Consider the following 12,519-nt stretch of genomic DNA (forward strand, 5'->3'; position numbering starts at 1 on the left):
TTACTCAACATTACACTTGCAGTAATAGCCATGTGGACTGGAAGCCTGTAGTAACGGACCTACCGAGTGCATTCTTATTTCTCCCATACTTCTATTTTATAAAGTAGAATACAGAATGAATGCTTTGCTCGTCAAGAGTTCCTTCAATCTGAGGAACTCCCAATTATTTTACAAATAGCCTCCCAGTCCCCAGTGAGGCAGGTCAGTATCATTGCCCCATTTTACAAGTGGGGGGAAACAGGTCAAGAGTGTGGTGAAGCTGACTAGAACCCAGGAGTCCCAACTCCCGGTTCCCCACTCTCTGAACTGCGAACCGCCTCTCTGCTTTCCATATCTACCAGAAAGCGCAACAGTTAGGAATGTACTTGCTGCTTTATACACACGTGCTCTGCCCAATACTGAGACAGGTCTGTAACAGCAATTAACAGATAGCAATAACCAAGACGAGCACTCAACCGACATGAGCACATCTTTATGTTAATCACTTTAAGTTCCCCACTCGCTTAAGTGGAATTCAGTAGCTCCCCCACCTCTGCACCAGCTGCATATACCTGTACTGTGGCATTGATGTCCTTCCTCCTGAAGACCCCATAGTTCAAAGCCACAGCAGTGTTGTCATTGATCAGCTGCAGGACCTTCAGGTCTGCCATCTGAGCTGCATGCAGGACTGCCCTCCTCTCCGCCTGATTGAAGTATACAGGGACGGTGATCACTGCATCCTTTACAGGTTGTTCTGCAAAGCATGGAAGAGAAGAGGTTTTCTATGGGAGTGGCAAGTACAAAAACTCCTCCATAACAGGGCTATCAACATGCAAGTAACTATGGAGTTTGTGACAGCAAAATCAGTGCTGCAGAGAGAGACTGTAGGCCCATTTCAGCCCAGGTGAAACTGAAAGAAGTCATCAATGGAGTTGACCAGGGATGAATTTGTTTCAGCATTTCCACCTCAAACCCACCAGGCTCCACAGCATCTTGTGAGATGGTCACACTCCCAGTATCTGCTGCGAAAGGAACATGTTCAATCTGTTCAGACTTCAGCAATTAATCTAATCTTCCAGAATCCCGAAATCCCAGCCTGTAGATGACTGAATTCGCTCACTGGAGTAAAACCTTGTTTGAACTCCCTTTAGTACAAATGTCTGAATTGTAAGTATGTTAACTGCAGGCCTGTAATACAGCAGTAAGAACAGATCCAACCAATTCTTCTGCAGTTTCCACTGCTGCTGGCATTTCTGATTAACAATATAGAGATGATAAATCCATGGTTTAGTTTCTTTTATTAATATTCCACAAGATATTTTTTTTTTAATATACGAGTTTAGCACTGGTGAAAGGAACCAGAGCAAGTATAAGACGGACGGCAGCAAGGCAAGTTTGCCACTCTCCTGCCAAATTCCTATCACCATGCCCCAAGCCCTAACCAGCTCTAGAGATGAAAGAAGTCTTCAGTCTCTGTATTTATTCTCTTTAGAGGGTGCCAATATGAGGGTTACTTAAAAAAACCCACCAGATTTATGAATTTTTTTTAAATTTTTTATTTTCTTTTTTTTATGGGTACTGGTCCACAAAGAACTGGGCTAAAACATCAAACAGCCATCAGCTAGAAACTCTGGATAATTAGCAGATTAAGCTTGATTTAAACTGATGACTTAAAAGGTTAAATGATTCAACATCCTGTTCCTGATTCCCTAAGACATCACATTTGAGACCTTCAACCCCAGTCCCCTCCAGTTTCCCTGTAAATTCCACATCCTATGAAATTAAACAAAATAAACTGAACAATGTATGGATACTGTAAAAAAGCAACCATCATCCCAACCTGCAAATTCCTCAGCCAGACCACGCGAATAGTTCAGGACCATGGCCAGAATCTCTTCTGGAGAATACTGCATTTCACTGCAACACAAGGCAAGAATATAAAACCCTCCATCAGACAGGCACCGAAAGTTATATTCAACTGTAAAGCCAAAGCTTCTCTAGCAATTCTCACAAGGCACCGAGCAATACAGGATGAAGCACCACGACAGCCCCAAAAATCACATAAGCCTCAGGAATTATCAGATCCAGGAGGAAAAAATGGAAGTGTGTCCCGTCCCCCCCGAAGAGTAAAAAAGAGATAGAACTGGTAACAAGAATATTCCCCCCTCCTCAACAAGGACAATATGGCCAAAAGCTCCACATTTAACACACACCAAATGGTAAAAATAAGCCATCAGTGAAAAATCCAGCAGTGACCGTGTGGGAAACAGACACCACCTTGGTCCATAAATATGAAGCGGGAACAATATTATTCCAGAAGGTTACAATTCAACATGTTGGGATTGGTGAGCTCTGCTCACCAAAGGAAGTAGAGACGCGCACACTCAGGTGACGGGGTGGTGCCACAAAACCCAGAAATCAATAAATCACAGCTGAGATGGGAGTTGAAGGGAGAGAGAAAAAAGAAAAAAAAGAAAGAAAAAGAAAAGGACACTGTGCAGAGAACCCTGGACAACGTCCCTGCCCCAAGAATTGGGGGATGTCATTCAGAGAACTCTGCAAAGATGCACAAATCGACTTGGACCGGAAAAAGGCCTTTCAGATGTAGAGAATTCCCCCATCCATCTCCCTCCTCCTAGACTGAGAGTCCTGGAATTCAAAGTGCTTTATTTAGCCAGAGAACAAGCACAGCACATGCAGTGTCAGGGAAAGCTTCCCTCTTTCCCCCACACTATCCTTTGCTGAAGTGCTTTATCTTGAGCTCAACTGATGCCTCTGGGGCACCAGGGAGCATAATCTGCTCAGAATGGAAAATGGCCAACTTCAGCAGTATTTGGGATGTGGGTTCCTGCTGACTGGGAACTATGACGACACACCTCTCCTCCCAAGCTCACTTCACTGTTTTCACTTCTGACCTGGGTGGAATTTGAACTGACAATCAAGAAGTGACAAGCTCCAAATCCAATAACTGGGCCTTTAAGATGGCCATTCCTTCCCAGGGAGATTTTATACCTCCATCTGTAGCTGTCTGGAGCAGCTTTCCTAGAATGATAACATATAACAAGCTTTCCTTGCTTGGCCATGCTACAGAGAAAACTAAAGCCAGCATTTCTCCTCTCTCTAGTGGTGAGAGTCAGCTGTCGACACGCTAGAGGAGACGTTTCTCTGCAAGTTTCATAAGCAACAGCACAGCAATGAAGGTGTCAGGAGTCAACTGGAGTCAGTCACTCACTGGGACAGTTTGAAGATAACCGTCTGTCTTCTCTCATCCTTTACCAGCTCGTGTTGTGGGAAGCGCCAACGGTACAGTGTCACTTGGGGGTTATCTATGTGTTTACCCAGCAGGTCCTGAAAATACCGGAGCGCTATCTTCGGGTTCTTTATGGACTGCAGAAAGGAAGAGAGCAAGCTCAGTCCTGACTCTCAGGTAAGTTTCACATAACCCCTCCCAACCGGCCCCTCACTGTACGCCTATATTTGGGAAAGAATATTTGCTATGGGAGCCAAGATTGACAGTCTGGTAAAAAGCAGAGATGAAACCACATGTAATAGGAGAAATAATACAAGGTGAGGGGGTAAAATCTCTTAACTTGGGCACTAAGACACGTATCTCCAAGGGACTAGTGTAGAGAATACACATGGAATGTGATTTTTGTATACAGGTATATGTATAACATATGCAGCTGGAATTTAGGTGATCTGATATCTTACCATTCCCATGGCGCTATCGCCAAAGAGACGCTCGTTTTCTTTCAGGGCTACAGTCACTGGCGTTTTCCTCTGTGACTCTCTAAGCAAGAAAAAAAAAGGATAAAAAAAATATGACAGATGGACATTCACTGTAAACAACCCCCACTGACAGGGCTGAGAATGCTTAATGCAGAGAAACTCAGAAAGGATACTCAGATGCCATCAGGAACTGAGGCTACATGCCAGAGATAGCTCATCATTGATTAGTCTGAAGTGTTTCAATAGCAGCATTTCCTTCCAGGGTTGCTGTGCTAACTGATCATTCTCCAAGAATGACACACAGCAAAGTTCAGTGCAATGTCACCTACAATTGCTCTACCTGTCTATTTGAAAGGCATCTATGATTTATCCCTGATTCCATACTGCTGGGAAGCTTGGAAGAAGGTAACCAAAGTGTTAGAATGCCAGAGGCAGCACTTTCCTGAATTTCTAACAAATGACTCAGGGCTGGAGGCCACTCTAAAGTAACCTCAGTGTGCTTTTGATTTCTCGGTACCTTCATCACCTATTGCCATACCCAGACTCTTCTCACCCCACAAATACACACATTCCTCCTAACTCCAGAATGATGGTAAGAGACAGTTGCATGACAAGGAAGGGCTGTAATTGCATAGCAATGTCAGAACTTGGAAAAGTTACCTGACACATGCTAGCCTGAGGCAAACAAAAGATAAGCTTACCCCCAACAAGCGAGGTTCAGAGGCAATTCTCTGCAACCTCATTTGGGAAGTCATCTTTCCCATCAGCCTTTGGCTAGCAGATTCATAGACTGCAAGGCCAGAAGGGACTATTGTGATCATCTAGTCTGATGGCCTGTACAATATAGGCCACAGAATGTCCCCTAAATAATTCCAGTTTGAACTAGAACACATCTTATTTAAAAAATAGCCAATCTGATTTCAAAATTGGTAGTGACAGAGAATCCACCATGACCCTTGGTAAATTGTTCCAATGGTTAATTACCACCACTGTTAAAGTATACCTTATTTCAATCTGAATTTGTCCAGATTCAACTTCCAGCCATTAGATCTTGTTATACCTTTGTCTACCAAATTAAAAAATCCGTTATCAAATATTTGCTCCCCATGTAGGTACTTCTAGACTGTAATGGAATCATTCCTGAACCTTCTCTTTGTTACGCTAAATAGATTGAGCGCCTTGCGTCTATCACTATGAGACATTTTCTGACCCTTTAGTCATTCTCTTGGCTCTTCTCTGAACCCTCTCCAGTGCCAGATACTCTAAGTCTCTCACCTTCTGCCTATGGGAGTGAAGGAGCTCCCTCTTTCCACCAACAGACACTTGACCTTTGGGGAGCAAGAAGGGGATCCACTCATCTTCCTTTTTCAGACTGCTGACTGCTACAAGATGGAGGTTCCTCTGCTATTCTACTCCTCTCCTAGCCTCTGCATTTTTTCCCCCTTCCCATCATCCAAGTCAGTGAATAGCTCCAGTGCCAACAGCAGAGTCAAACAGGTGATTGTTTTCTGTTTCACTACTGCTCACAGGTTTCTGAACAGTTACACTGCAACCAACCGGTTTTAGCATTACTTTGGGCAGTTTGGCAAAGCTGAGAAGCACTAAAGGCACTGGGATTGCATCTGTAGATGCAGGAAGATGACAGTACATCTCTTGAAGCTGGCACACAATTGGAAGGTTTTCTTAATCATAAGGGGTAGAAACTTCTTCTAAATCAATGATTATATCCTGCAAATACTGCCAGTGTAGGCTCCTCCGTTCCCTTGGGGAAATTTCCTTCTAGTGAAAAGCCCCCAAAAAAAATGAATATAGAAGGCCTTTTAGAGAAGGTGCAGAGATAGGAGTTTCCATCATAACCTGTCTCCTCACAGGTTTGCTGATATGGGAACATGCAACACCAAGAAAAAGAATTACAGTTTACTTGTTTAAAACGATTTCCATGGGCACCCCAGGTTTTACAATTGCTATCTTCATTGACTCACTGCCCAGGTCCACGGACATCACAGCCAGAGCATCTGCAATGCAAAAGGAATAGATGTGAGAAGCTGTACTTTTTCCCATGAGAAACCTCTCTCAGTTAGCAAGTTCTCCTGGCATACTCTTGGGAAGGGGTGTAGAGAGAGAAGAGTGAGGTCATTCTTAATTATTGAATCCACAGGAAGGTGAGGAAATGCCATTCTGAGGTATAAGAAAGACAAGGTGGGGGGTAAGGTAGTATATTTTATTGGACCAACTTCTGCTGAAGAAAGAGACAAATATGAGCTACACAGAGCTCTTCTTCAGAAGTTGGTCCAATAAAACAAAAATATGACCTCACCCACCTTGTCTCTTGGATATCCTGGAACCAACATGGCTAGAACAACACTGCAAACATTCTGAGGTATGGCCAGTTCCATGCCACCCTCGACTTCATCAGTGCTAAGCTGCTCATATTCAATAAAATGTTAGGACTAACATGTCAGAATTTCCTCGAGGACTGTCAGTTTCATCTCTTGATCTTGCACCTCTGTATTTTGTTTGCCATTTAAATTTATCCCCCAGTTCTGAGTAAATTGCAGTTCAAGTGCTTATCTTTATATGCTTCTTTCTATTCAAGTAGAAGCCTGAAATAATACTGTCAATTTCATGCTGGTGAAAGGTATTAGAACGAGAGCCCTGGAGACAGAAATCCTCTAACCTCAAGCTCTCCCCAGGTACCAGCTACTGATGTACCTCCCCAGAACCCAGCAGAGACCTCCTCTAGTGGTGAGGAGGGAGTGATCCTTGATGCAGTCTCCTTGACCCAATCAATGCTTAGCTTCTCTGCTGAGTCTGGAAATAAGGGATGAATCATACTAATTGCTTTTTTGCAATGGACACATTTATTCGCTGTGAACAGGACCAAACCTATCAACTCATTTCACAAAAATCCCCAAACAGTAGCTGGATAGTTATAATTTTCAGGCTGGACTTCAAGTCATGATCTTGGAGGCATATCCCATTGGAAGGTCCAAGAACCAGCTAGTCCCTAATGTGCAGATTTTTTAAAACTTCCCTCAAACACTGATCAGGTTGTAAAAATCCAAAAAACGAGCGCACATACCGGTTTCTGATGGCAGACAGGCCAGCAGCAGGAAAGTCAGAGACCACAAGGGCACGTGTCTCATCCTGGCCATTGAATCTGTTAATATCTTGCTGAAAGTATCAAAAATTAATTCCCCAATCTGGTGGTGAAATTCTCAGCATGTGGTGGGATTTTTCTCCTTTATGACAACAACTAATAAATAAAAATCACATATTAAATATTTACAATACAGATAAACCTGAGATATAAAGTTCTGATCTGGCTCTACCCAGAAGCCAAATTCAGAGAGTTTCGATCCAGGGTTATGGTTCACATCTATCTCTGATTTACAAATATAGTTCATTCTTAGAATAAAGTTAATTTAAAAAAAACTGTCTGGAGTATTAAGTTTTGGTTTTACAATAGTTTAACAAAATACTAATTTTCTTGCTCGCTACAGTAGCCAACAATTTTGTGGGTCACAAATAGCAAACTCACTTTAAGTGCCCATGTAGGTTTCTCCAAAACACACACATATTTTGTTATCAAAATCTATCTTAACATCTCCTTCCTTAAACTGCAGTTTAAATTGGATATGATAGTCTGCACTTCCTGTAAAAATTTTATGCGGTTTTTGTGAACTGTTAGAAAGTTTTTGCATTTCACACTAGAGATGGTTGCATTTCAGTAACAGATTAAGTGGTCCTTTATCTGAAGATGAATGAAATTATTTCATCCCCAAAAGTTTCAAAGAGGGTAATATAAAACATCAGTTGTATCTGACATTGACACCTATGTGAAATGTAAAAAAAAAAAAAAAAAAAAAAAAAGAATTATCAACATTTAACTGCACTTTTCTTAAGTGCCTCAATTTAGTAGAAAGGATCTACTGCTTTTAAAAAGGTTAATCTAAAAATATTGCATGAGATTTTATGAGAAACTGTCACAATGGACTTAAATCCATGTTAATCACAGCCTTTTAGAATATATGGAAATGTGGTTGAGAGAACTGCTTCTAACTGGGAAATAAATATCCATTGTAATGACAACTGCTCTTTAAAATCCCACTCCACTATATCTTGTGCTTACGCATCTGACAAAAGGAACCTACTTATGTACGGATATTCCCCACCAGGCCTTTCAAGTAACTCCAGTACAGATTTTCTGGGCAAGCGTGGCAATGAACTGTGTCACAGCACAGAAAGCAGCCACCACCTTAAAGAAATTTCACCCAACACTTACCATCCCAGCCTGAAGACAGGAGGAACAGGTTAACTCTTCTAGATAGCCTTGAAGTACTAGTACAGACGTTATCAACTTATTTATTGCCTTCACTTCTTCACACACAGCACTGCTTCAAAAAAGCAGTACTAGCCTTGACATTACACATTCGTGGCTTACAGAGACAGTCCTACACCCATCAGCCCTTCCATTAGTACACAAATATTACATGGGGCCAAACCCTCCCACTCTCTATTAAAGCTGGCCTTCCTGGGAGTAGCTTCTCAGATGGGTAAGGGCAAATGCTCAAGTCAGTATAGAGCCAACAACACAAGCCGAAATTTGAAAATAAATTGGGTTATATACACACACACCATCTCCCATGCTGATGGATGAGAAACACACCAGGCCCACAGATCAAGAACTCAAGTAGCCTCTGCACACATGAATACGCAAGTTACCGTGCAACATGGAAAGAACCCGTAACGCTCTCCTTTACACACTAGCTTCAAGCACCAGCACAGACTTTTTTTTTGGTGGGGGGAGGAGGAAGGAAAGCTGCTGTGAAGCATACAGTCCATGCCCAGCGGGGTAAGGGAATGAGGGGACGTGGGCGATGGCCTGTGAAAAAGCCCTGCTCCCTCCCTTCAAAGGCTCCTTCTCCCGAACGGCGGGTCAGACCCCCAGCGTTCCGGGGTGCAGGGAGCACCATCGAGCCGCCGGCCCCCCCCCATAGCACCAGCAGCTCGCTCCCCACACGCCCGACACGCCCGACCGGCCTGGGGCTCCTCAGAGCCCTGGCAGCTTGCGGGGGGAGGCTGCATCCTCACCCCTAGGGCACAGGGAGCCCCCGGCTCGTTTTCCGCCCGAGCCCCCAAACCAGAGGCTCCGCGTCCAGCCCGCAGCTCACCTCCGACTGCGCCGCACGCACTGCGCGAGCTCCGCCGCCACTTCTCCCATTAGCTGTAGCAGCCCCGGCGTCTCGCGCAACCTCCGGCCCGGACGCGGCGCCAGCTCATTGGAGCGACAAACGGAGCCAGGACCCGCGAACCAATCCGGGCATCGGACGCGGCCCATTGGGCCACGTTTAGAAGAGCCGGAAGGAAGCACGTGGGATGCTCCAACTCCATTGGCGCCCGTGGGCCAGGATGAGGGAAGGCAACCTTGGAAGACTGCACCTGGCGTCCGGAGGCGGGTAGTGAGCGAGGAGCTGGTGCATGTCCCGAAGGTGGAGAGATATATGGAAGCTTCATACATACCTCACGTGAAGACTCCTGTTTGCACGCTCCCTGCTTTAATATGTCACTGTAGACCGTAAAGACCCTTCCTTGTGTGCTTGCCTAGTGGGGCTCAGGAGGTGTAAGCAGGCAAAGAAAACTATGCATCCTGCCCATGAAAGTCTTTTGCACAAGTGCATTTGCCCCAGGGGAAAAGGTCTGTATACCTTCTCCATGGCCTGGCAGTGTGAGGCCCTGGGTTCTATGTAACTATCACACACAGGCATAACAACATATGAATGAAGATACTTATGTGTTTAATGGGTCACGGGGAAGTGTGATGTAATTCCTGGTTTCACAGGTAAACGCTAGCAACAAAAAGCTGCCTGTAGAAGAGAGAGGCTTTTAATTCTTACCAAACCTCCAATAACCCAACAGTCAATTTGAAATCCAACATTTGCAAAATGAGAAAGCAAGAAAAAAATACAGCTAACAGAAATGTTATTGTTTTATAACGTGTTCTGGTCTCATGAACTAACACAATTCTAGAGTTAGAGAACTCAAGTGCTTTTACGCTGAAACAAAAAAAGTGTTGTGCAGTTTGTGTGTGAAATACTTGCTTTTTGTTACTTGTTACCTTGTCTGCATTATTGTAACTTTAACAAGGTCCATCAAACTAGCTACCCCAGGGATCCATGATTTTAGGTTTTTTGAATGGTTCTCTCTACCGTTTGGGCCTGGGCCCTTCCCTGAGATTGGTTTGAAGTGGTATGTGCAATAAGCAATGCTGCTATATTGAAGCATGATACAAACATGAACCATGCTCTATATGACCATCTAAAAAGCGCTATTGAATAGTGTTCCTCCTACACTATTTCGGTGTAGGGAATCACTCTACTATCAATCAGGGAAAAGGGCCCATTAGTAAGTACCTTGTGTGAGGCTGTAGAGGGGTTATAAACGTGCTGCAGAAACACCGGATTGTGCCCTATCACAGGGCCAGCTCCGTGTTCAGGCCTCGATCCCGCAAACTCTTACGCGCACGCTTGACTTTACTGCCGCAAGCAACACCGCCCATTTCGCCGGCCTTGGTAGAGCGGAGGGAGGTGGGGACACGGGAGTTTACAGTAGCGCGCTTGCGCCCCGACGGCCGCTGCGCGCGCGAAAACTACAGCTCCCGGCAGCGGCGAGGCGGACAGCGCCTGCCCAGCGCCCCACGTGACAGGCCGCCACCGCCCCTCACGCGCGCAGGGAGAGGCGGTCCTCGGCGGCCCGGTCACCTGACCCCTGTCAGGTCCGGCTCTGGGGGCCAAGATGGCCGCTTACCTGCAGTGGCGACGCTTCGTGTTCTTTGACAGGGAGACGGTGAAGGAGCCGGCCGGGCCCGACGGGGGAGCAGCCGGCGGGGGGAAGCCCTTCGCCCTTCCGCCGGGCGTCACCGTCTGCGACTCGGGCAGAGGCAGCCTGGTGTTCGGGGATATCCTTGGCCGGGGCTCCTGATGGGGGGGAGAAGCAGAGGGGTCCCCCACCCTCACCCCCTCCCCCTTTGAATGCTAGCGGGTAGGAAAGGGGTCGGGGCGCCTTTTCCCCCTCCTTGGGCGCCAGTGCGCCGGGAGGAGATTTAGGAATGGCTAAGTCCGCAGTCGGCAGCGTAGGAACAAGACTGCTCCCTACGCCTGGGTGGTGCTGTCATGTTCTGATATACGCGTGTCTGCTTCACGTCACAAACTTGTCCATCGCACTGGCACCAAATGCTCCCCCACCAGGCTCAGCCCACGAGTCCAGGGCTGGATGAGCTGTCTAGTCTGAACTCGGCTTACTGCTGGAGGGAGGGTGCTTCTGAGTGGGGCTGCGGCACATTGACGGTGTGGAGTGGAAGAAACTTGCTCTCCCACCGCCTGTGCTTTACCTGTTTGGTGGAAAAATGAAATGGGAAGTGTGTGAGTGATATATAATGCAGTCAATTTCCTAATATTTCTCTTCTATGGAAAGAGCGTTTTGGGTAGTTAACTGGGCGGTGGTAAGCATTCCCTGAAACCACTAGGAGTGGTTTTGCTGACCTAATGTGTGTTTTTGGAATCCATCAGGCTTTAGGAAGTGTAGCCCATTTTCTTTATTGCATGATGCATGTGAAGATGCTTGTGAATGCGTTCTGCGTGGCTGAGAATCCCTGTTGGTAAGAACTAGAAAGATTAAATATTTTTGCCCATTGTACTCTATGTACTAGACACAAGATGACCACCCTCATCTTGAAATACGCTATGGGTTCACTACAGTAAGGTTCTGAAAGTCTCCCGGCAGGTGCTTCTCTTTGGGAGTCAAAAGTGTTTAGTACCTTGCAGGCCCTAAACTAATAGTAAGATGTCTGTTAGGTGTGCGCAGAGCTCTTGCCTTGTTGTTCAGTTGCCCTTTGGCATATAGAAAATGTCTGCTTCTTCCAGCTCCCAGTTACCTGCACGTTAAAATGTTCACTAAATATTTTGTTGCACTGTGATGACCTCAGTTTCTGAAACAATAACTAGTATGAGTATATTTGGCCAGCTGTCACTAATAAGGCTAGTTTAAGAAAGGTTTGGTTGTGATATGTGTGGTTTCATTTTGTTTTTCTCTGAGTACCTTGACTATCATCTACATATGGAAGGTCAGATCTGGTTCTTGTCACGCTCCCTTCAGTTTAGCAGTTTCCAGGCTTACAAGCTGAGGGTGACTCACTTGTACCAGCTGAAGCAGCACAGCATCTTGGCTTCTGTTGGTGAAGATGAAGAAGGCATTAACCCATTGGTAAGTCAAATGACAAAGAGGAAGAGGAATGTACAGTAACTCCTCGTTTAAGGTTGTAATTATATTCCTGAAAAATGCCATTTTAAGCAAAATGATGTTAAATTAATCCAATTTCCCTGTAAGAATTAATGTAAATGGGAGGATTAGGTTCCAGGGAATTTTTTTACCAGAAAAAATACTATATATACACACACACACGTACACAGTATAGATTTTAAACAATTTAATTCTGTACACAGCAACAATGATTGTGAACCTTGGTTGAGGTGGTGGAAGTCAGAGGGTTGGAAGGGTGGGATATTTCCCAGGGAATGCCTTATTGCTAAATGATGAACTAGCACTCTGCTGGGCTCTCAAGACGTAACATTGTTAATGTAGCCTCACACTCTACAAGGCAGCACGAACGAAGGGAAAGGAGATAGCATGGCAGAGAGAGAGAGACACATTGTGTGTGAGAGAGATGCACATTGCCCCTTTAAGTACCCTGACCCCACTCTAAGTACATTCTCTTTTTAAGTAGATCCGCAAGTGAAGACAGCAGCTGCTGCC

General features: G+C 45.2%; 2 protein-coding genes across 3 annotated transcripts in view; one reads left to right on the plus strand and one right to left on the minus strand.

Moving 5' to 3' along the window:
* Positions 1–9,585, minus strand: part of HYOU1 (hypoxia up-regulated 1) — a 38,075-nt gene extending 28,490 nt beyond the window's left edge. The window contains 7 exon segments of the mRNA XM_030538069.1: positions 552–733; positions 1,820–1,896; positions 3,212–3,366; positions 3,691–3,769; positions 5,630–5,723; positions 6,791–6,882; positions 8,883–9,585. Coding sequence (XP_030393929.1) covers positions 552–733; positions 1,820–1,896; positions 3,212–3,366; positions 3,691–3,769; positions 5,630–5,723; positions 6,791–6,882; positions 8,883–9,229 — 1,026 coding nt within the window. The 5' untranslated portion in view covers positions 9,230–9,585.
* Positions 9,586–10,460: 875 nt separating this feature from the next.
* Positions 10,461–12,519, plus strand: part of VPS11 (VPS11 core subunit of CORVET and HOPS complexes) — a 32,285-nt gene continuing 30,226 nt past the window's right edge. For both annotated transcript variants that reach the window (XM_030538057.1, XM_030538058.1), the window contains exons 1-2: positions 10,461–10,666; positions 11,822–11,970. In XM_030538057.1, the coding sequence (XP_030393917.1) occupies positions 10,504–10,666; positions 11,822–11,970 (312 nt within the window). In that variant the 5' untranslated portion in view covers positions 10,461–10,503. The remainder of the gene's footprint in view (positions 10,667–11,821; positions 11,971–12,519) is intronic.

Source organism: Gopherus evgoodei, chromosome 19 (assembly GCF_007399415.2).
Source record: "Gopherus evgoodei ecotype Sinaloan lineage chromosome 19, rGopEvg1_v1.p, whole genome shotgun sequence".
Taxonomy (NCBI): domain Eukaryota; kingdom Metazoa; phylum Chordata; order Testudines; family Testudinidae; genus Gopherus; species Gopherus evgoodei.